General features: G+C 46.4%; 1 protein-coding gene across 1 annotated transcript in view; it reads left to right on the forward strand.

Moving 5' to 3' along the window:
- HPSE2 (heparanase 2 (inactive)) overlaps positions 1 to 23768 on the forward strand; it is a 106141-nt gene that overhangs the window by 1776 nt on the left and 80597 nt on the right. The window contains exon 3 of the mRNA XM_005520656.3: positions 11139 to 11300. Coding sequence (XP_005520713.1) covers positions 11139 to 11300 — 162 coding nt within the window. The remainder of the gene's footprint in view (positions 1 to 11138; positions 11301 to 23768) is intronic.

The raw sequence follows: 23768 nt of genomic DNA on the forward strand, positions 1-23768 counted from the left end.
GGCGGGCAGCGCCGGGCACAGAGGAGACTTTGCCGCGGCTCCAGGCGGGGGCCAGGCATCGGAGCCCGGGATGTCTGTGCAAGCCCCTTCCCGCTCCTCTCGGGAGCTCTGCTTTTCCCCAGGACCTCGCGTTTCTGTGCCCGCCGCAGCCCCTGGAGCTGCCCGCTGCCCCTCCGGGCTTGGTCACGGTCGGTCCCCGGGTGCTGGTGCCCGGCCGGGGCTGCTCCCCCTCCGAACCGCTCGGCCATCCGAGCTCTTTCCAGAGTCACCGCCTGGCCCCTGCTTTTCGGCTGCTCCCCTCTTCGCCTCCTGCCCTTCTCCCCACAGAATCTCGGTACACAAAAAGCTTTCACCTTTCGCGGCCCATAATTCACATAAAGAAAGTGCGTAGAAAAGTTAGGGCCATATCTCCGTCCTAAGGCACTTCTTTTAAGAAGCAGAATATCATGTCCACGTGCAAGAATTTATTGATTTTTCTCTCTTGCTTAGTTTATTTTTTTAAAGAAACAAGCTTTTGCTTTTTTTTTTTTCTTACTCAACGACTAACAAAAAATTAGCTTAAGATTTTTCCATAAGTAATTCTGAAGGCCAATTAATGCCAGACAGATCCCACTGGGCAGGTCTGTGGAACAGAGGAAAGTTTGCAGAGATCTAGTCAGCAGCAGTCCTGAATGGAAAAAGCAGATGCATTTGCCAGTTTTCTGATGGCTCTCACTCCTGCTGCTTCCCTACATAACATCTGAGCTCTCTGAGATGAATGTCCTTCTATTCCCACTTGCAGGCAGGTGGGTAAGATTTTGTGCTCCATCTTTCACTTGGTCTCCCAGCTGGGGCAACCCCGATGTTATTCCTTGTTTTTCTTGTAACAAATCTCACTTGAACGGTTTGTTGTAAGCTTTGCCTGCTGAGATGCACTTCAGGAAAAAATGCTGACCAAACTTGCCACAGACACCTGGTACAGTAGAAATTAAGTGTCGTGCATAAAATTGGGGATGAGACTCATACAGAACATTTGTAAGAATAAATTTCCCCACCTTCCATATTTCAACAACTTGCAAGAGAGAACTTACACTTCCTTATTAAATGTCTTCACAACAGCTTTCATGTCAAGAGAGGACTGAAATATTTTGGCATTTTTTTTTTCAGTTTTCCTCATGGCAATAAAATTGAAATGTAGCAGCCTTCAAAATGAAGCTTTTCATAGAAGTTGTAACCACAGGTCTTAACTTTTCATCACTTAAATATGGAACAGAACCATTGTGAATGTGGGTGAAGGAAGGGGAAGACACATGTGGTGTGTATCAAGCATCGGTGTAAATCAGAAAGGTGTGGTAAAAGGGATTTCCTGCCTGGAAGCAAAGCTCTCGTATTTGTTCTTAAGATCTGTGTGCAAACTCCAGGGTCAGGGAGTTTCACCCTGTTTGGATAAGGGGTAGAGTTGCTAGTAGCTCACATCCTTTTGTGCCGAGGCTGCACTAAGTGCTTCACTAGAGGGATCCAGTTATCCAAAATAAAATCCTGATGCCACCACAGGTCTGTGCCCTGCTTTGCTGGGTATGAGCAGCATTTGGATCACTGGTCCCATTTTGGTTCCCTCATCTGTGGCTCACCCAGGACCTGCTGGGATCAGGACACGCAGTTTCTGCTGAGGACTTACAGCCTCAGCAGACAGCACAGAAAACTGATGGCAATCAGCACCTGAGCATGGGGGAAGCCAAATAGCATCCTGCTAGGTACTCTTCCTTCTCTCCAAGCTGTCTGGGGTGTTTGGGGTTGTTTTCCGTGTCCATGGGCTTTTATATGTCCAGTACCTATTTTCTGAAATTTCTTATAATGGCCTGGGAGTGGGGAAGATGTTGGGGGGCTTGATTAGTTAAAAGTCAGAAAACATTTAACAGATAAATCAGTGAATTTTAAAGCCTTATGCAGCACTCTTGTGATTTTTAGTGACGTGGCAAGTGATTGTTCGGTTGTTTTCTGCTTTGAATGTTTGTCTTTTTGCCACTTCTGCCTGTGGGTGCACACAGACTCCAGGCCTATGCCTGCAGGGTCTGGGCTCTCTTTGCAGCCCCCAGGGATGTTCCCGTGCTTTGTGTTCCCCTGCGGCCTGTGCACAGAGTGGGAGGGAAGAGCACTTCCTATGCTCCTCTAAGCTGCAGCAGCTCACAGAGTGCAGGACTGGGAGGTGAAGGGCACATGTGCAAGATTGCTCAGAGAACTGCAGTTACAAGTGAGTGACTGTGAGTGGTGTTCACATCACAGGCAGCTGCACCCCACCGTGTGCTCACTGGTGTGGCCCTCTCAGGCATTCAGATGGGAGGCAGCAACACCAACAGGACTGCTTTGCATCATCCTTCATGGATCCTGTGACCATGCTTGCTAGAGTTGGAATGAGTCTCCGTACAGGGATCTTCATCCTGTAAATCCCCCTCTGCTACCCTGATGCTCTTCAGACCAGGTGTTCCTCACTGTTCCCTTTGCTGGCTTTTTCTATCTCTGTGGTGCTTTGCCTTCCTGACTATCAGACCTCCTCAGAGGTTCACCTTACTCTTCCCCTGCACTAAAAAATTGTATTTGATTCCCTTTTAAATGGTCCCAACTACGCACACCTCCACCTTCTGAAAATTGCTTTACCTAGGCTTGCCTTTGGGTTTACCAACCTATTTTTTCCCACCTCTTTCTTTCACAGAGAGTGTGGGTACTCTCCCAGGGTAGCAGTAGTTGCTTTTGACTTGTATCTAAAATGTACTTCGTTTTTCTGAAATAAGGTGTCTCCTTTAGGTTTCAGGGTAACTCATTTCTTGTTCAGATTTTTCCTGGAAACGCAGACCTGGAAGTATTGTGTGTTACCAGGGCTGTACAATATCTTTCCTTTGTATGTGTGAACAGCCTCACCCCAGTCTAAACTTGTCATGTTTGGGCAGCAAAGGCAACAAAGTGGTGCATGCTCCGTGGTTACTGCCTGTGATGCACATGAAGAGGGTGCCCATGGCCATTTGTTTCAGCACTGTGTATAAAACCGGCACAGCAGTTTCATCACTTGCTGGCAGATCTATCAGAACCATGATAGATGCTCTTGGTGAGCCATAGGGTGTGCAGTCCCTGTGGGTTGATAGCATGGGTGTTGGTACCTCCTGGACTTTGCTAAGTATTAGGTCAACTAAGGTGTTATATTAACACCCCACCTATGTCTCACACCAGGTGGCTTCCATCCCATGCAGCCCCTAGTTCGGATGGTCACTCCTGGAGTCCACCCTATTTGGATAAGGCATTGGGTTTGCTAGAAACAGAAACCCAGTTTAATGTATGTCAGGCTCTGTGGTACCAGGAGGTGGGGCTGTGCCAGAGACTTTGTGACATTTTATGATCAAGAGGTGTAACATTTTTAGCCTGAAAGACTTTTCCCTCCCTTAAATGGTGTTTCTCTGTATGTGCCCTGCTGAGTTCGTTTTTCTTCCCCGGCTGTGCTCAGCGTTGTGTTTTGTTATCTGGAGATGTGTTTCTCTGCTTCCATAGGCACGTGTCTGATTCCAGGGCAGGTACCAGGAGCTAGGGTTTTATGCTCAATCTGTGTAGTAGGCCTGCTTCTCCTTCTGTTGTGGGGTTTGCTAACGAGCAATCTGCTCAGCCTGTCCTTTCAACTGCCTCACATGTGCCAAGGACCAGTTTGGTCTGGGGAATGGGACAGCAAGAAACACTGGTCTCCAGGAAAACAGGCTTGAGCAGCTCCTCTTTGGAGCAAAGGCATGGCTTGTTGCTGGTACAAAACCTCTTCTGAAGTTGAGTTTGCTAAAACCAGACTTGCACACTATCCTGGAGCTTGGTGTTCGAGTGTTATGTGTGTGTGGAGTCCTGGTCTTGTTTCAGCAAGAGATGCTGTGGGTGCTGTCTCAGCACCTGAACCTAGAGCCCATTTTAGAAGCTCCTTGCTGGTGCTCCAGTATGAGTTTGGTGGGCTAATGTGGAGCCTCGTGGTCCCCAACAGCCAGAGGCAGCTCTGGACAGCCTGTGGTGGCACAGACATTGCTCTAGCTTCCACCTTTGCAAATGCACTGTGAAGGAAGACTCCAGAGGAAAAAGAGCAGTTTTTCATAGCTGGAGTTCTCAAAGATGTGTTGGCCCAAGTGCACAGCCTCTCACTCCTCTACCCCATCCTTTTGTAGACTTTTGTAGCCTTTTTATGGCTGAGAAGAGACTGGAGGACACTTCATGTGGCCCTGTGTGGGCCAGGGAGGGAGAAGGGAAGGGGACTATATTTGCATGATGTATGTAGTGCATCAAAGAAGTTTCCGAGCTGAAGTGTGTATGGACAACTCATTTCAAAAATACTCTTTCAATTGCTGGTAAGTTGCTTCCTTCTATTTTATCTTTTTTTTTTTTTTTTTTTTTTTTTTTTTTAAGGGGATGCCAGGCATCTGGAAAAATGGCCAATTATGCCAAAAAAAATTGCAAAGACACGCTTCTTAAGCCTTCCATACTAGTCAGGGGATTTTGCAGTATAGTGTAGAAAACGTCACATCATGCTGTGAAATACTGGCATAGGTTTTATGTGTATTCTCTCAGTGCTGATCCATTCCTTCAGGCACCCAACATTGCATGTAAGCCTCAAAATTTGTCTGGAAGTGGGAATACCTTTTCACCCTTGCTCAGTCCATACTGCACAAGTGACTTCCAGGATGCTGTTAGAATATGTGCCAGGGTATTGAGTGGAAATGAAGATAATAAACTGCTAAATGACCTGAGGATTCATTTATGTAGTTACACAGGGGCTGGAGCTGACCCCAGCCAGGGCTGCTGTTCCCACTCTTCTGCCCCTTCTGGCATATTTCTGCTCTCTTCCATGCCTGGAGCCTGAGTTTGTGTGGTGAGTCAGTTCAGGGATCTCAGCTGACCAAAATTTGATGGTGGAGATGTGATTGCACTTCAGCTTGTTCAGTTGCCAAACTGATTAATGCCATGTGGCATGTTTATATGGACCAGGCAGAGGTGTAGAGGACAGTGCTGGCAAAGGAAAGCTGCACTGAAGGCAGGTGGGACTGTAGCAATCTCAGTCTTGGTCAGATTAAATCCTTCAAATCTATGTCCTGAAGGCAGGAAATCTCACCTTGTGTTTTTCTGCCATCAAAAGGACTGATGTCCATGCTTTCTTTATGATCTGTGCACTGTTCTTCGGCTGCTGCCCTTGTGCTGGCTCTGGCACATTTCTGATCCTCTGCTAAGCCAGCAAAAAATTATTTCAAGTAAAAAAAAATAAAAAAAAATCAACAGCTTTATTGTAGATTTAGTGAGCAGAATTTTGAGGATGATCACAGGGTATGAGGATACCTGAGCCACAGAAAGGGAATGTTGTTGCCATGTGTCTGGGAATGTCCTTTTGGCTCTGCCAGCTCATCAAATTGCAATAGATGTTTCTGAATGGAGAACCATCCCATTGCCCTGGTAAAAACAAACAAACGAATTTTCCTTAATTCAAGGAATCATCTTCTGTTTCTGGTCACCCAGGGCCCCTTTTCTGTCTGCTTTGTGTCACTCAACAGTTTAGACATCTGTCCTTTCAGAGCTTGAAGAGGAAATAGATTTTTTTTCACCCTCCAAGTGTTTCAAGCACAGTTCCTTAGGGAAGGCTGTAGCATTTCAGGCATAGCAAGAACTCAGTCCCCAAGACAGGAAAATTCTATGATGTCCTTCAGACTTTTGGGATTTGCCAGACCTGGGGCTGCTCCACATCTCAGCATGAGCTCTGAGGCAGCCTCCTGCTCCCTAGTTCCCAGGCACCACAACTGCAGGGAAGGAGCTACAACCTGCTCTGCCTCCATAAGGAGTCCCAGGGCTTGGCTGTTTCCTTAGAAATAAAAAAGAAATAATAAAAAAGGTTTGTAAAAATCATATTATGCAAGGTAAGGGAGATACAGCCTAGGCAGGAGATACTTCCAGATTGCCTGTTTATCTCCACTTTTTAAATTAAAAACTGTCCTTCTATAATCATGCATGAAAAGTGCTTTAATTACTGCAGGAAATGGTGCAATCAAACAATTAACTTCTGATTTTTTAGCTATTTGCTTGTCTGTTGGTGAGATAAAAAGATTCCTATGATTATATATTTCATTGTTTATAGCAAGCATCCTAAATTCTACTTTAAAATTGCATATTTTTGTTAGTTTCACACTTTTTTCCATGCTACATCTACTTTGTATGAATTAAAAGTGATTCATGCAAAACTATATGCAAGGGGAAAGACGTGACTTTTTGTACACAACTATCCATTCTAAATCAGCAGCTGGCATTCAGGGAAAATGTTCAGAGTTTATTATTGATTGGTCTCTGAATACATTTAGGTATGTAAAAAGTGAATCTAATGTTAGGGATATTAGCAAATAATTGGAAACACTCACTGAGAGCATTCTTATGCTATAAGTAAGGTCGGTGTTGACATACTAATCAGTGTAAAGAATAAATATGTGAGGAGTAGAATGATGGAAGTGATCAAAGTCATATCTTTCAGTCATAGAGATTTTTCATCTTGGAAAAAATGACAGAGATTATGACCAATGCTATGAGCTCGGTGTCACACAGAGAAGACAATTTGGGAATGATTATTTCCTTGTTTTCATGACACAAGAAATAGCGAGCATCCAGTGGAATTATTACATATAAAATGAACAAATATGACTTTTTTTTTAATATTGTGGGAAATAACTTGTGGAACTCATTGTCAGGGAATTCTTCCCAGCTAAAATAAAGGAATGAAACTAATGTGTCAAAAATTTGCCCATTAAAGACAGACACGATGAAGACGCAATTTGTGTCTTGAAAAATCTTCTGTCTTTCTAAATAAAAGTTGTGTTCCAAATTTCACAATCGCTGGGCATTTTTTAATAATTCCAGCAGACAAACCTGTTTTTAAAAGCATTTAAAATTTGTTGATTTGAAAAGTAGGTATTTTACAAGTTTGGCAATTTGAAAATTGTAAGACTTTTGCCTGGTCACTCATTAAACATCTATTTAATTTTGGTACTAACGTAATTTCCTAACATTCTATTTTTTAGAAAAAGTGTTCAGGTTTTGTTAGAATAAAATAGAGGGTTTTTTTTTCCCCTTTTGAATTCAGTTTTCAAGACTGTAAATCTGAAGCAGTCCCCTGAGGAGGATGGCCAACCTCAGCTTGTTGTGGTGCCATGGCAGTGGTGACTCTTGCTTTTGCTGGAGCGGTGATCGCTGAGGGCAGTGCTCACTTTCACACACACAGACACAGAAAGATGAGTTATTTCTCCTCTTTACCCTTCTGTCACACATTCGTCTGACAATAATCACATCCACCTCTCCTGTCCACATACACGTGGGACTGTGCCCTCCTCCCAGCTTCCCGGCGATCAGCTGCAGTAGTCTGTGTCTGCTCCATGACTCCAGCAGCTCCTGGAACGGAATTGCCTATGGGCAGGTGGTGGCATGAGCTGGTCACTGCCACACTGACACTGGCTAAATTCTCGGCTAGAGAAGCTCACTCTGTGCAAGGGAAACCCGGCCCTGCCTGGGAGCTGTCTCTGCGTGCTGTGCACTATCCTCGACGTCTAGCAGCCTGGAACTTCTCTGCTCTGCGGGAAGTGGTTACTGAAACCCCTTGGTGCAGGTGACTCACAGAAAGGGACTGGTAGAGCTCAGCTAGTCCTGGGATGCCCGGGAAAGAGCATCGCTCTGGTTGTGCCACTCCTGAAAGGTGTTTTCTAACTTGCTCTTCAACATCTCTGTAGTTTCGGTGACCTCCACGGGCGGCGTGCGCCCATGAAATCTCAGGAGAGGCTGGTCAGGGATGCCCTCGGGGACAGCCCAGCCCTCCTCCCGGGTCCCGCAGCCTGCCGAGGGGACAGCTCCTGCGGGACGGCTGCCGGCGGGCTGTGACGGGCGCGGGCCGTGCCGAGGCTGTGCCGAGGCAGCCGCAGCTCACCTGGCCGCCACACGGGTGTGCTCCCACCATTCCGCTCGGGGCTCCGGGCCCCGCGCTGCCGCCGCCGCGGGACCCGCGCCCGCCGCCCCGGAGCGCCGCGCCCGCCGCGCCCGGCCGTGCGGAGCCTGAGCTGGCCAGGGTACTGACCCGGCCCGCCGGGGGCACGGCTCCTGGCCGCCCGCCGGCGGGAAACATTTGGCGTCCTCTGGGGCTCTCACATCTGGAGTTCTTCTTTCGCACTCCTGGCAGGAGCTGCTCGGTCCCGTGTTCTGCTGAGCAGTTTATCGCTTTTTTTCCGTTTTTGGGGTTTTTTTTCTTGTTGTTTTTGTGGGATTTTTTTGCTTTTTGGTTTTTTTTTTTATTTTTTTTTGTTTTTTGGGGTTTTTTTTTTGTTTGTTTGTTTTTTGGTTTTTTTTTGTTAATCGAAGTTCAGGAAGGCAGTGAGTGCCCTTCTCCTGCCCACTCGGAGCTTCCCTGCCCGGAGCCTCCAGATTACCATCCTCTTTCTTGGCTTACTTGCATCTGTCTTTTTTCTGTCTGTTCCTTTTAAGATTTGAAAGCTGTGTACTCCTTGCTGTCTGTGTTCCTTGGGTTTCTCTTGCTGAGAATGCCCTTAGGCCTTCAGAAGCTGTGGTCTGCCACTCCTCTTCCCTCAGTGCTGCTGGTTCAGAACAGTGGTGCAGAAGTGCCTTTGCCTCCTTCTCTGCACTGGGCACAGCCTGGTGGAGAATGAAGGACCAGGCACTGAGCTCCTTGGTGAGCTCCATATCCCAGACATCTGCCCACAGTTTAAGCTGGAGTTATAATGACTGTGGGGTCCACCTCCATCTTTAGGTCTTGGGCAAGTTTCTTGGGTCCCTCACCAATGCGAGAAGAGAGGACCTTGCATGTCTTGCCTCTGCTTCCTGAGTGTCTGCAGTGGTAGCTCTCAGAGAGCCCCATGAAGATAACTACCAGAGAGTTCTCTGACATCTGTGCCCTGCATGCCTTCCCCACACTCTTGCAGAGATTTATCCGTATGTGACTTGACATCCTTGTGGTAATCCCTGTCACAGCAGCTTTATCAAAACACTGCTCCTGCTCTTCGTTCCTGGGCCTGCCCTCTGTCCCCAGGCCCTGCTGACAGAGCACACAGAGCCATCCCTGTGGTCCCCAAAGATGGATGTCACTGCCATGGCTCCCTGCACCCTGCAAGGTGCTGGCCCCTGACCCTGGTCCTGGGCCAGTGGTTTCTCCACATGGGTCCACATTTGCCCTGGTTTGGGTTCTAGAAGTCATCCATGCCTTTTAGGAAACAAAACTTGCTTTGAGCCAGCCTGGACACCCTTACAGCAGTTCAAAGAGAATTGCAGACAGCATATTGACCATCTAGTTTCAAACCTGTTTGTCTCTCAGTCTTCTCCTCCTTCAGGTTCTTGTTGATGTATTTGACTTCATCTTGCCTTGGGGGGTGGGTGGGGGGTGTACAACTCTTGCCTTCAGTTCTGTAGGAAAGGAAATCCATCACCCAGGAAGTTAATGGGCTCTGGGTGACTCCAGCAGCCTGTGGTAGCAATAGCCTTCCTTGTGTGGGACAGATGTAAGGTTGTGTTTCTCAGACTTCAGTTCTCAAAATATTTCACACAAGAGGGGTTCAGGATTTCATCATTCATTAGTTGGGAAGGCCCAAATCTTACTCAGTTCCTACCTAAGAGAATGTGCACTAAAGCACACAGTTGAGGAGTCTGTGCTCATTAGCTGCAGAGGAACATTAGTCCTTCCTCTTGCTCCATCTCACTGATGCCCTTGTGCTGGATGTAGAAATACTGAACTGTATTTCCATGGTACCTGGATGCTGCCCGCTCTCCACTCCTGACCATGCTAGCTGAGGGTGAAGGAGAGAACTCACACGGCTTACTACAGAACGTGGGTGCTTTAATGACATTGTTGTTCTGAGCAGTCTGTTTTAGACAGGCTTTAGAGAGGCTGTACTAATCCCAAACTACATAGAAAAGAGGTAGAACACAGCCTGGGCAAGAAAGCGTAGTGACTTTAGGATGAGGCTCAGAGACAGGAAGATCATGTGGCTTCCAGTCCTTCACCACATGTTTGGAGGCAGTTCCCCACCAGTCCAAGACACAGCAGAAGTTTGGACCTAAGTTTGCTGAACCTGAGATTGGACACCTTGAGAGACAGGAGCATGGCTTTTGGAAGCAACTTTGGTGTTTCTTGATACATGTAACAATAAAGGAGCTGGAGAGTGTGTGTGGAGCAAGGTGTGACTATTCTGACAACAAACTTCCTCAGCAGCTTCTAGCTAGATGGGAATTGAACCAAGCAAAGATTGACCTTGTGAGGCAAAGTGACCTTATGCAATGGGGTGGAAGAATTCCAACTTCAATCTTTGCTTATCAGAGCTGGCTGCCTGAGGTTTTGTAAGAATTAGACACAGCATCTGGTGCCTGTGGGTCTGAACATGTTACAGAGTTTATTAAACTCACAAGGGACCTAGCAAGGACTAGTTTGCACCACTCCCCTCCCACTTACACTGACAGATCTTACTTGATTCTTGTTCTGCCTTGCTATTCTGTCATTCCCTTTCCCCAGCAGGTGAGTAGTTCTAAGGCAGGGAATATCATACAATATAGCTTAGAGAATTCTCATATGAAGAGAAAACAATTGTTAAATAATCCTTCTACCTCCTGAATGTCAGGCATTAGGAGGATACAGACACTTGTTCAAAGAGTCATAAGCCATGCTGACCAGTGATAACTACAGTGAGGATAAACAAGCCTTCTTCATCACCTCTTTGACAGGCAAGGTTAAGTGGAAGCCAGGGGTTATTGGATTCAGTCTTTTCTCATTATTTAGTGTCAAATACATGTTGCAATATAAATATTGGGAGACTTTTGCACTCTCCTGCAAGGGAGGGGTCATCATTGTAAGATAGCAACAGCTAGGCAGGTAAAGGATGGAAGGGTCAGTAGGTTCTGTGTGCATACAACTTGAGCTTTGTGTGGGAGAAAAGGAGGCTCGGGCTGGGGAGGGTCATTTGATAGGTGGGTCCAAGGGGTTTGGATCCTTTTGTTGGGTTGCTTTTGCAGAGTGATGATTGTGTGACTGTCATATTGGCTGGAGCTGATCCAAGCATCTGGCAAAAATGAAAATGAAAGCTGAGGTTTGGCCATCTCCCTCTTTTCTTTCCCTTTTGCTGTAGACATTGTTCGCAGTGACATTGCCCTGGATAAGCAGAAAGGCTGTAAGATCGCCCAGCATCCTGACATAATGTTGGAGCTACAGAGGGAAAAGGCAGCTCAGATGCACTTGGTTTTGTTAAAGGAGCAGTTTTCAAACACATACAGCAACCTCACACTAACAGGTAAGGCTGCAAGACCAGCTCTGGAGCCAGGAGCTGGGTCTGGTTCTTGCTAATTCACAGGTGTGTTAAAACCCTCGGGTTCTTCACCTCTGTATGAATCAGCATCTCTCTGGCTGCCTCTGTTTCCTATCAAGGTTACTGGGTATTGGGAGGGAAAGGATCAGCAGGAGCTGGAGGTGGACTCATAAGGCCTTTGCAGCTGGCACCTATGCAAACACTCCAGATTTGGTGCCCCTGAACAGAACATTTTCTACAGTCTGACCTAAGCAGAATACCACGGCATGTGAAGTGCTGGAGAAATCTCCCTGCTAACTGTTCACGTCGATGGGGCTGCAGCAATTACTAAATTTGGAGTCCTTTAAGCTGCAGCTGATTTTTTTTCTTTCCAGAGCATGCACTTTGTGTGAACCCAGTAAATATTAAAGAGCAAATATAAAGGGATAATGGCCTAGACAGAGATGAGAGGATACTCTTTTTCTGGCAACTGTTTGTATTATCCAGGGAACAGAATCTCGATGGAGGAGACTGCCACATTTTGGATACACATTTAATGGTGCTTGTAAAGGACCGATGTCTTCAGGCAGTGAGTGGGCAGAAGGATGGTATCCCAGCAGCTAACAGGACCCTCTCATATCTCTTCTCCTTATCACTACAGCTGGATGAGCCACAGACGATGGGAAGGAGGAAGAGACTAATAAATCAAACGAGACCCCCTTCTCTTCTTGACAGGTCCCTTTCCTGTGAAAGGCAGGCAGGCATTTTATTTTTATAGGAGGGCGGATCCTCAGTCTCGGGGGGAGATGGCAAACCCCATGGTGGCCCTCCCCTACTGCTGCATGTCTGGGAGAGGCAAAGCAGTCCTGCACAACCTCCCCCACTCTGCTGTCACCCTTATTTCAGTGCCCAGCCCCTGCCTTGAAGCCAGCATGGGTCTGCATCCTCACCAGTGAGCTCTGCCTCTGCTGGGGATATCAGCAGTGTTGGAGCTCTCGGGGACCCACGGAAGTTGGATGGTGACACCAGCACTGCCAAAAGGCTCAGCCCAGGGGGTCACGGGATACTGGGGCCATGAGTGTAGCTGAATCGCATCATTCCTGAAGGCCAGCATTTAAATGGGATCCTCAGAGCCGTTTCTCATTCTCTGTAATGTAATCCACTTGGCTGTTTATTCCCAGTACAACTGCTGGAATCAACATTGTCAGCTTTTCCCCTGACAACTTGCTTACTTTCCACTAAACAAACTTCCCTCGAGAAGTGAAGCTGCTCTCCCCTGTCCTCCTTCCCTTGCTGCTTCAAAAGCTCTCTGGCATTGCTCACATTTTTTGCAGAACCTGCAGAGCAGAGGTGCTACCTGGTTATCAGCTTAGCTCTTAGCCTTTCCAAGTGTGTTTACAGGATAGTTCAGAAGGTTTTAGCTCTAACTCTCCAGGGTGGAGAGAGCAATTTCACCAGAATATTACCCAAAGAACTATTTTAATGTTCTTTAACTCCCTTTGAATGTGAGCAGAGCAACTTCATAATTGTTATGAAGTTTAATCTTTTATTTCATAGACGTAGTCTGAGAACATGGTCTCTAGACAGCTAAGCATAATATTTAACTGGAACTCTACTAACTTGTGTAAATATTTCCCTTCTCTGTGATGGATCTGGTGTTTGGGGTGGGTAGAGGGGGTTGTACATCTGTTGCAGAAGGACATTTCTTACCTTCAAAATTCAATCAGACAGAGTTTGCTTGAGGACTTCTTTTTGTTCTGCACAGTGGGTTTGTACAGCACTATAGGGTGTGCCCTGGTCACGAGGCAAGGTGCAGGAGCAAGAATGCAAATGTGGTTTAGGGAGTCCTTAGTGAAGGACTGACTTTGCAGGGGTGGAGTATCCATGAGGTCCTTGAGAACAGGGTTTCCTCCTGGGGGTTTGTGTCGAGGAGTCACTTGGCCCCATGCAGTGCATGTACTGTGGATGACCTTCAGTGTCCAGCCCAGACTGGAGCAATATTGAACCTCACACCTCTGTGAGAGGGCTCCTACTACTGCTAGTTCTTCAATTGTACCCAAAAAATGTAAATGGACTATCTTGCCCAAAGTCATATGAGAATGAAGGTACCTTATGATGGGATAGCTCCTCTAGGAAAGCTTGAGAGTATAAACACTACTGTGTGGAATTTTTATTCCCATATCACTAACATTACCATTGTAGTGATCTGTATAAAAAGTCCCATTCCCTTCCTCCTCACAGGTAATATAGTTACATGAACAATTTGAAAGACTTTCAGGCCTCCCACTCTGCCTGCAAGTGTGGGCAATGGATTCTGCCAACAAACTTTCAAGCAGTACCCTCATGGGTTTAGGAATGAAAGCTCTTGGAGTGCAGGGCATGATTCTGCAGTCTCTGTGTCATCAATGTAAGCTAAGGGCTTTTTCAAATCTATTCACCAGTTGCACATAATTCTCAGTGTGTTCCTTATTTCAGGCATCAGGCAGGGCTGTGTTATGCTGGGATTTAAGCTGCTCACAGCAGCAGGTACTTCCAAGGTAAGAGGGTGTCTTAAAATGAAATGTGTGTTTTTGTGCTGAGACACAACTGAGACTGAGTGAAACCAGGCAGTCTTTCTGGCTCTCATTCTTCCAGGAACACATGTGAGACTCTGGCTTAGACCACTTTGGTTTCTCTCATCGAGCCTTCCTCGGCTCCTGTCTGCAGGCTTTCTCTTGCATCTTGCCTCTGCTTTCAGTATGTGATCTTTCTGGGCTTACTGAGCCTGCCTTCCTGACATGAGCAATTGCCTTTGATCTGTGACCATGCTATTTAAATGCTGTAAAATATTTTGAGGTTTGTTAATCTTTGCTGTTTCCCCCGCGGTGCTCAGAGATGGGTATCTCGTTTCACAGATCAGCATCTCTCGTGCTCCCGGGTCAGGCCGTGGTGGAGCAGGGGGAGAGTGCACAGCACTGCCTGCTCTCCTCTGGGAACCAGCTCCCTGAGCTCAGCCTGCCTTGGGACAGGGGAGGAGAAGGAATCTTTCCCCAGAAACACTTCTTTTCTCCTTCACAGTTCACAGAGCAAGCAGCGATTCTTTTTGTGTTTTGTACCAGCTGGGCTAGAAGTTGCAATCATCACACAGGGTCCCCCCCTTTGCAGCCCTCAGAAGAAATGTTCAGGAGCCAGGAAGGACATTTTGGAGTCCAGGAACCGGGTGGAGGTGGGGGGAGCTGGAATGCACAAGGTTGGGCTGGCAGCAGGTGAGGTGTGAGGAACTGCCTCGGGCAGTGGAGACACAGTGTGCATGCAGATTTTAGTGAGCTTGTGGGGAGTGGGGCAGCATCAGGCTTCAATAGACTAAATCCAAATTCGTCCACCTGTGGTGCCAGTTTGGGCTGGGGTAGTGTACTGAATATGTAGCTTAAGAGGCTGGACATCCACAGGTTTCTGCACTGTTCTCAAGTAAAGCCTGCTAAGCCTGTGGAGGAGGGAGCTGTTCAGGTCCATAGACCTGAAGACCATGTGAAAATCTGGCCCCTCCTGTGCTTGCACGGTGTTAATTGCAGCTGAGGCTTCCCAAGAAACAAGTACGAGCTATAAATTTCCCTTTAGGATTCCTCATGCAGAGGAAACAAAATAGTTCCCCATTTCTCATTCTGAAACATGGAGAAACCCCTTTCTGCTGTACCCTCTGCCTGAAACTGTGACACAGATTACTTCACTCCATCAAAAGATTGATGATGAGAGCTCTCTGGCCCCTCCTGCCACACCACATCTGCACTGAAAAGCCAGCGAGGAGACGGGAAGGTGTGTGGTGGAAGCCCTCCATCCTGTAATACCATACAGCACAGCCTCTAAAAGCAGCGATTGAGGGGGAAGACCCTCCTCACATGGCTTGTAATGCTCCCAGGTGACCCTCTGTGGTCCCACCTTGCTGAGGGTGTATCAGTGTCACTCCCCACTGCACTGAGGGACCGAACTTAGATGGAACTGATAGGAATAGAGATGAGGGCTGCTGAAGAGTGCATTTCACTGTCTGTCCAACACTGCAATCAGGTGTTTTACATTGCTGTCCCACTATCCCATCTAGGTAATTAAACAGCTTAAACTCTGCCATAACAGCAGTTGTGATCACTCTGTGAGGTTTTTCCTTGAAAAAGTCTACTTTTGGAGATGATAGCAGCCATGCAGAGACCCTCTTTGTCCTAGGTAGGTGGTTTGGGGGTATGAGGTGGTGGTGACAGGGTACACACCCACTTCTCTCAAGTGGGATGTGTGATGTGGGATGAGCGGAACAAAGCAGGGTAGGGAGCAGAGAGTGTGTGTGGGAGGCACAGAGCAGAGGTGAGGGCAATGTGTCTGCATGAAGAGCTTGCTAGTGAGATACTGTCCCACAGAAATATGTTTTTTGCTTCTCCCCAGAGACTGCGAGGACAAGTTGTCCTTGTCCTTTGGCAGGGAATCACACGGCTCAGGTCCAGCACCTGTGACATGTGGGTTTCCTGCACTTGTGAACCTCCCCTGGTGGTTTGTGATTCCTGCTGAATGCTGTGGCTCTGGGAGACAATGGTCTTTGAGCAGCACATGTCTGTAGGGCCTGAGGCTCTTGCCAAGGAGTGCTGGGTCTGAGAGAACCTAGCTCAGAGGCTGCCCTTGCAAGAGGGTGTGTGTAGGAAGCAAGGCATGGGGTTGGGTGTGCTTTTGGTGCCTGTGCTGCCAGCCAGTAAGGCCACTCTGGTTTTTTTTTCTGGAATCTTCCTCAGATGGGTTTTATTCCCCAGCTACACCTAACTGCATGGGACTGGGGGGTGGGCCACCTTGTGAGATGGTATGTGACAGCGTTGTTGCAAAGGTAAGTACAGCCTCCTTGCCTTTTTGGCATCTTGTTTGGGATCAGCAACCTAAATGTCCTGTGGTCTGCCCAGCAGTGATGTGTATCACAGCTGTTTTACTGGGTGCTGCACAGGGGTGGTCTGCACTGTGCTGGCTCTCCAGCTTTCCTTCAAGGAGAGTGTGCCCTGGGGCTGTGTAACACACCTGGGAGCGTCTTTTGGATCACAGAGCCTTACGTTACACACACTACCCACAGCGCTGTGCAAAATAGATCAGAAAAGGACCTCAAGAGGGCATCTTCTAGCCTTTTCCACGGCAAATCTGTACCTGATCTCTGCTTGGGGAAAGGTGTCTGGGAAGAGGCAATATCTTTTGTGTGATCAGATGGTACACTTGGAAAGTCAGTCAAACTCTGCAGGGCTTGAACCCTTCAAAGAAAAAAGTAGCATTCAAAGTGAAACCACAGTGAAAATAGTCCCAGCACTTGCCACCTTGGTTAGCACAACTGGAGTGCTGGTGGAGAAGTCCTGTCAGCAAAGGGAATGCAATAATGTCATCAGCTCCTGTGGGAAAGAGGGGGAGAGAACTGCTGTGAAACACTGGAGGCTTTCCTGGGAGGAAGGGACCAGGAAAACTGAAATGCTGTTAGAACACTCTCTGTACCGAGCCCACAGCTAATGACCAGCAGAGGTGCCAACCTTTTGAGGATAGTTTGCAGGTGTCTTCTGAGATCTTGGGATCAGATCCAATGGAATAGTGCTGGGAAAAATAAATCTTGGAAAACAATCTCGGGTAACTGAGTGTTTTCATGCCATTATCAGTTGTTTATATGAGCTCATTCTGAAACAGAGTGGCTGTTTGTTTTTACTACACAGCCTTCAGAGAGTGTTTGCTGTAGCTGAAATATATTGTGTTCCTGGGCATGTAAAGCCTGCAGGCTCAGCTGCCAGGCACCAGCACTGCCCAGGTTGTGGGGACATCACTGCTGACTGATTCAAATGATGTGGCTTTATCCTAGACTTCAGACCATCTGTGATGGCTGTGATGTACCCTCCCTCAGCAGTTGGCTCTAGGGTGTAATTAGCTACACCATTATAGAGTTGGTGTTTTTAAAATCTCTTGCTTCAGTTTAAGCCCATGTTGGCATGTCCTCTCCCCGTGGACATGGAGAACAGCTTACAGCACTCCTTTTCTCTTTGCAGAAATCTTTTACATTTTTGAGGCTTGTTATCATGTTTCCCTGAAGACTTTTGTTCTCTGCACTGAACAACTGCCTTTCATTTGCTCTTTTCTCATGTCCATTTTATGTTCAAGTTGAATGACACATGCGTAGGTGATTCTGCATCTAGAGATCCCTTTCAACTCTCTACAATTTTTTTGTGACTCTGTGTTTTGTTGGGGTCCCTTGGGCTCTCTCCACTGTGTCCGGGATGTTTTTTAAGTGCATTGCCTTGAAATGAGACAAGTATCATAGCAGAGGCCTTTCTTGACTGAGAAAAGCAGCAGGGTTATTTCACGTACCTGGTGCATGACACTTCTGTCTGTATAATCATGGATTTTTTGCTACAATATTGCTTGTTCATGCCTGCAATTTTGTGTATTATTTCCCAACCAGATGTGCATTTCCCACATGGAATTTCATCTAGACTCTATTTTCCTAATTTTCTAATTAAAATGTTACAGAAAACTGGAGGTAAAGCCTTGAGAAAGTGAAGGTACAGAACATCTGTTGCCTCTATCTCACACAGGAGACCTTGTTGCTCCATCAAAGAGAAGTCAGGTTGCCTTCACGTGGCAGGGCTATTACTTCCAGCCCTTCCTTGCAGATGGATTGTTTGATGATTTCTTTCAAAATTTTTCCAGGAATTGAAGTTATGTTGGCTGGCTTGCAATTTCCTTGGTTTTTCAACCTGTTGAACATAGCCACTATATTTGCCCTTTTTCTGGTCTTTTAGAACCTCATTTGTCTTCCAGAAATTCCTGCAGAGAGTTGCTGCTCCACCTATTTTAAAACATCAAACTTCTGTAGTTTTTGGTCTGCAGAGGTGCTATTATACATTACCCTTCTACTGTGATTCTTTTAATTGCATTAAATTTGTGGTCCTAATCTTACCCTTCTTTTCATGAATTCTGAACCAACAAAAGCATTAAACATTCTTGCTTTAACTCTGTAAGTTGTTGACTATTGTGAAATTCTGTCCCAATTTATACCTCTTTGCTTCCTGAGACAGCTGTGAGCCAAACCCCTGGGATTCCCTGCTTTCTCTTACCCTAATTAGTAGTTTTACAACTCGTTTTGTGCTGACAGCATGTGTGTGTGTGAGAGAGGTCATGAAGGTGAATCTCTTTTTCAGGTGACACCCTCTAGTCTGTTAAGCCACACTTTGGCTTTCTCATTATCTGATTTGGTTATTGTTTTTGTGACTGTGGGAAATATGGCTTCTTGTGACGTGTTCAGGATTTATTAAATTCAATTTACTCTCCAATTTAACTAGCCTCACAAGAAAAGATATTTTATAAATTGTGAATCTTAAAATTAGCAGCTATACATACATTATAATATGTAATGTCATTACCAGAACCAGCCAGTTCTGGGTGCTGTGTAGAGAATAAAGAAAACACATAAACCTAACAGAAAACAGATTTTGGTGGGAGAGGGGGAGGGCTGACACGCACTAACAGCTTTGGAAAGGCTTGTGCCGTGTTCAGTGTCATAAAGCAATCTATTAACCTTTTCTCCCTCCTCAGGAGGTGCTGAACTCTTTGGTCTGTCTCTTCCCACCAATGTAGTTATCAAATGTCTCCTGGTTACCGCTGGCCATCATCGCTGTGAGCGGTTTCTGTGGAGCACTCGGCTCTTTCGCACTGTCCCTCTCTCCTGGTGCTGCTCCTTTGTGCTCATCCACATCAGCCTGATGGAGTTGCCATTTCTCCTTTGCACGCTTCGAGCCTCGGAGGAGTCTGTGAATTACCCTAATCGTACCCCTGCGTTAAGATAATTTACATCTGTTCCCTTATCTTGCCGTGTGTTTACAAAACACTCTTTCCCAAACTCCCTTTTCATTTGGAGCAAAATCTTGCTTGCCAACCCTCTCAGATTACTGAAGCCTCTGTCCTTACAAAGCACTACTTTTATTCTGCCACTATTTCCCACTCTTTTTCAAACAAGTACAAACACTCACTTCAGGCTTCACTGCCCGTGGTGTTTTCCACCTTCATGGCTTTCCCCAGCTTTTCTCTGTTGATGAGAATCACACCTCAAGGAGACCCCTTCCTAGGTTTGTTCCTGTCACTTCTTTCTCAATTTTTCTGTTTGTTGGTGCATTCCAGGGACTTGATGCAAGGCAAATGTGTGGGCAGTTAAAGGTCCCTAATTACCAGCAGGTTCTGTGTTTCAGATGCTCCCAATAAGCCTATGCTTCCGATCTCCCTGATTTTGTAGCCTAAAGCAGACCCCCAGCGTGCCAGTGTCTGGGCTCCTTCCAGTCTTACGTTACACAGTGGTCTTTATACCTGCCTTTTGTACCGCTGACTTTCACCCCCTGCTTTTATTCTGGGCCCCAAGATCAATCCAGAGCTTCTTGTGTGATGTTTCTCGTCCTCAGCTGTGCTGATGTTACTTTTCCTCTTTGTCAGCACCGTGCTTAATTCTGACTTTCAACCCCTGGAGCTTGCTTTGCCTCTCACCACCAGGTTAAAACCCCCTCTCCTCCCACACTAACCTAATGTCTACATGCAGCAGTCAGACCTTGTGGATTTTTCTTGCAAAAGCTGAACAGATTTGGCTCCTCAAGCTTCACAGGCCAAAGTCCTATCATACCTCCTCCTCAGTCCTGTGGCCACTCAGGACAGGCTTTTCCCTCCCTGAGCTACAAGCCCTATATTGTTTTCCTGTACGTGTATTATCTTGTGTTGGCTGAATTAAAGCACGCTTGGTTGGATGGTGGCCATTTAGCCATACAAACTGGATCACAGGATAAATGAAGGCTGTTTTGTTTGTTATTTACTAGCCTTCATTTGTGCTATCTGCATCTGCCTCTAAGGATCCTGTATTTATCTGGGAGATTGGTAAGAACGCTGCATCCTGTGGGATGGGAAACAAGCAATGGTTTTTGTCTCATTAGCCACTCCTGTCCATCTACTTACGCAAAATTACTTCCATCAATGCAAGTTCTTAAATCAAGTTGTTACACTAGCTAGACAGGACTTGATTCTGTACAACATATGCTGGCTGGTAATTAGCTGAGACATGAATATAATGAATTATTGGTAGATTCTCATATTGTCTTTTAATCACTCTGTCAAGTTCACTGTCAGCCTGACTGGCTGTTGGTCCCTAGGTCAGCAGGTCCTGCCGAAGTGCCAGCATGGGGTTAGGGCTCACCTGCCCTTCTAGAATTACTCGGCATTCCGAGATTTATTAAAAATTAACATCAACAGGTCAGAAATCTCCGTAGTGCACTTGGAGGTGTAAATTATCCAGGGTGGGTGATTTAATAATGTTTATCTAAAGCAGATATTATCTAATTCATGTCTTGGTCATTAGTAAATGGTGATGTATATAATCATCTTACGATGAATTCATCATCATATTTTTTCATAAATACAGAGTGCCTACATTTATATTTTTGTAGTTATGCTGATAATTTTACCATGTGCACAAAATAACACAGCTATGTCTCTTCATTTCCCCTCTTTCCTCTGTATTTAAATTCCCACTCATAACTCAGCAAGGCATGAATTTTTCCATCATGCTTTTTAAATACTGTATTATTTTTCTATACTTTGTAATTTGCAGTTGGTTGCTATTTCTTTGGCATTACAATCATGGGTTATATTATCTTCTTTTATTGCTATCTATACCGCTGCATAAGGATGGCTTTCCTGCCAAAACTCTCTTCCAGCATGGTGGTGGAACATCCTGATTTTAGCCATCAGCTCAAAGCAAAACATAAAAAACCCAACCAAAATCCCCTTTAAATATTCCTTTGGTTTCTTTTGTCCGGTATGTTCTTCCCTTAACTTAATTAGATTTTTTTTCAGGCTGGAGATGCTGAAGCATCTTGTGTATGTATTTTTGACTGGGATTACGATCCCATTAGCTTTGCTGAAATACAGACTCGGAGAAGATAGTTGCCCATGTGGACAGAGCAGGAAACTCAGTGCCTGGTGAGTCCTCAGCATTTTTAAAAACTGCCCTGGCAAATTGTGACATAGCAACTAATTTTGCTGCAGTTGAAGGAGCATTGCTACTTTCAACCCTCCAGCCCCCTTCCCGTGTGTGAAAAATACCAGGAGTGGCATTTGCTGAGGAGCTTGCAGCCGGGGATCCGGGATGCGGGACTGCGGAGCGCAGGATGCGTCTGACACACCAGAGCTTTGTGGCTGGAGAAAGCAGCGAGGAGAGGGGAAAGGCGCGGATGGCGAGCCTGGCTTGGCGGGGAGCGGCGGGGATAATCTCTGTGGCTGGACCCTGGCTCCTGCCCCCACTCCGAGGGGGCACTGCCTGCTGCTGGGAACGCAGTTTGGTTCCCAAGGCTTCTTCTCCGGTTGCTCACTCTAACCCTTTTTCCATCTGTCCATTCATTTATTATTTACCGCTTTCTCTTTTCTTCATTAGCTGGTTCCCAGTGCTCCTGGCTCTGGAAAGGGCTTTCTTGTGGGGAACACAAGGACAGCAGCAAATGTTGTTGCACTGCTCCTCTGCCAACCCTCCTTGTTGCACGGATGGGACTGCGTGGCAAGCAGTTAATTGAACTCTTTAACACTTTTTCCAAATTAAGAAAAGGGTCAAAATCCTGTAAGTAAGAGCCCCTTGAGTCCTGGATTCCCCCATGCAGTCCATGTTCTGCTTTTTCAGAGGCTCACACTGGGGATGGATACATGGGGGTGGGAGAGTAATGTGAGAAGCTCTGGATGTGCATGCTTTGTGCAGCTAAAAGTGGTGGGGGAAAAGTGAGGTTACAAGGTGTTCAAAAGAAATTTTGGATCTCTCTTTACTTCATTAAGTTTTATATTGGATTGCTGTGCCAAGAGACACAATCATTGACTTTCTTAAAGAAATTAAGACCTCCATGAGTTTAAGTTTTCTTTTTTTTCTCTGATGAAAAGGTGGCAAAAACAAAGGGTTTTTAGGAGAAACTGAAACCAGCTCAAATATAATTCTATTAACTAATTAGGGGAACTCTGGAAATGGGACTGAGACTCGCAGGCCTTTTTTTCTTCTCTTTGCTGGGGCACTCCAAGAATTGGATCACCTGGGGAAAGCATGTTTAAGAAATACCAGATGGTCTCTGCGATGCTCCAGCTGTGGACAATCACTCCCAGCCAGGCAATCTGCCTTGCTGTCGAAGCCCTCTAAAACTGTGCTGCCCATTTGTCATGCTTCTCCAATTGCAGCGCTCTGGATAGCTTCTTTTTTCCTTGTCTGCCTCTTCCTTTCCAGTTTTTATCACCCACCCCCTCCATGAGCTAATGTAGTAACATCCCTTCATTGGCTATAAATCCATTGAAGAGCCATATATAAAATATTACTTTGTTAGGGAAGATTGGGAAACATCTGTTTTTTACCCATAAGAGTCAGTCTACTTGTCTCACATGACGATGTGACTATTTATATATTTTTAAAGAAAAAGAAGCGGAGAAATCGGGAATCCTAGGAAAAAACTTAGTGGAGCCTCTAAACAGAGGAAACTGATTCAGCTCTGGGATTTGTTTGGAGGCTTTTCGGGGAGGTGGGTGGGGCACAGGCCACGAAATTGCTTAGATGTCTGACAAAGTAGCAGTCATGCCAGCTGCAGAGGGCCATTCTGGAGATATTTCGATGTTTTATAACAGTTTCTAGGTGCTTCCAAACACATACTTGCCCAGGAAAACTGGGGGTCTAAACCATTATGTATTACCTACACCACAGAACAGAACCCTGGGAACAGTGATGGTCCTTGGATTAGTAGCAGACTGTAACAGTAGGGGTGTACACTCAGAGCAGAAAAAGTGTGTAGCTCTGGAGGCCTTGCATTTAGGTGGCTATGCCCCTAAATTTATGGACCTAATTTAGGTGGTTATGTCACCAGGCTTGCTGTCTGAGCCTACTGGCATGAAAAGCATCCCTTCCAACCTGCTCAGTGCTAGTGCCTTGCTGAGCTGTCTGCTTTTCCTCACACAGACAGCACTCAACCTATGTCTCTGCCTCCTTGCTGGACAAGGGCATTGCTATCTGTGAGTGCATGTTGGGGAGATCTGTCACCCCAGGGTGACAGGGGTGCAAGGGCAGGATGCTGGGGCTCCACTGTGCCTGCTGTGGGGAGTGACAGGAGAGTTTGGGTGGGTATGGGGCCTTGGACTGGTGTGGAAAGGCTGTACAAGCAGCCAGGCAGGCTTGGGACACTTAGTTCCTGCTGCTGTGGAGCAAGATGCTCTGCCAGCTGTGTTGTGGTGACAGGAACAAGGAGCAAGTCTGTGAGGAAGGCGATTGGGAGCATACAAGGGGGGATGCTGCTTTGGGTGAGCTGGGTGGGAGGGAGGTTGCACCTCCAGAAGGCTGCCTGTGGTGCAGCTGTGCCAGGCAGGAACACTGCCAGTCTCTGAGCCCCTCAGCAGTATGAATATGGAAGAAGGAAGAGGAGACTTTGTTGTTTGCAGGTGGTGTCTGAATTT

This window comes from Pseudopodoces humilis, chromosome 9, assembly GCF_049639895.1.
Source record: "Pseudopodoces humilis isolate 2021_Gansu_Grassland_sample_001 chromosome 9, ASM4963989v1, whole genome shotgun sequence".
Lineage (NCBI taxonomy): Eukaryota > Metazoa > Chordata > Aves > Passeriformes > Paridae > Pseudopodoces > Pseudopodoces humilis.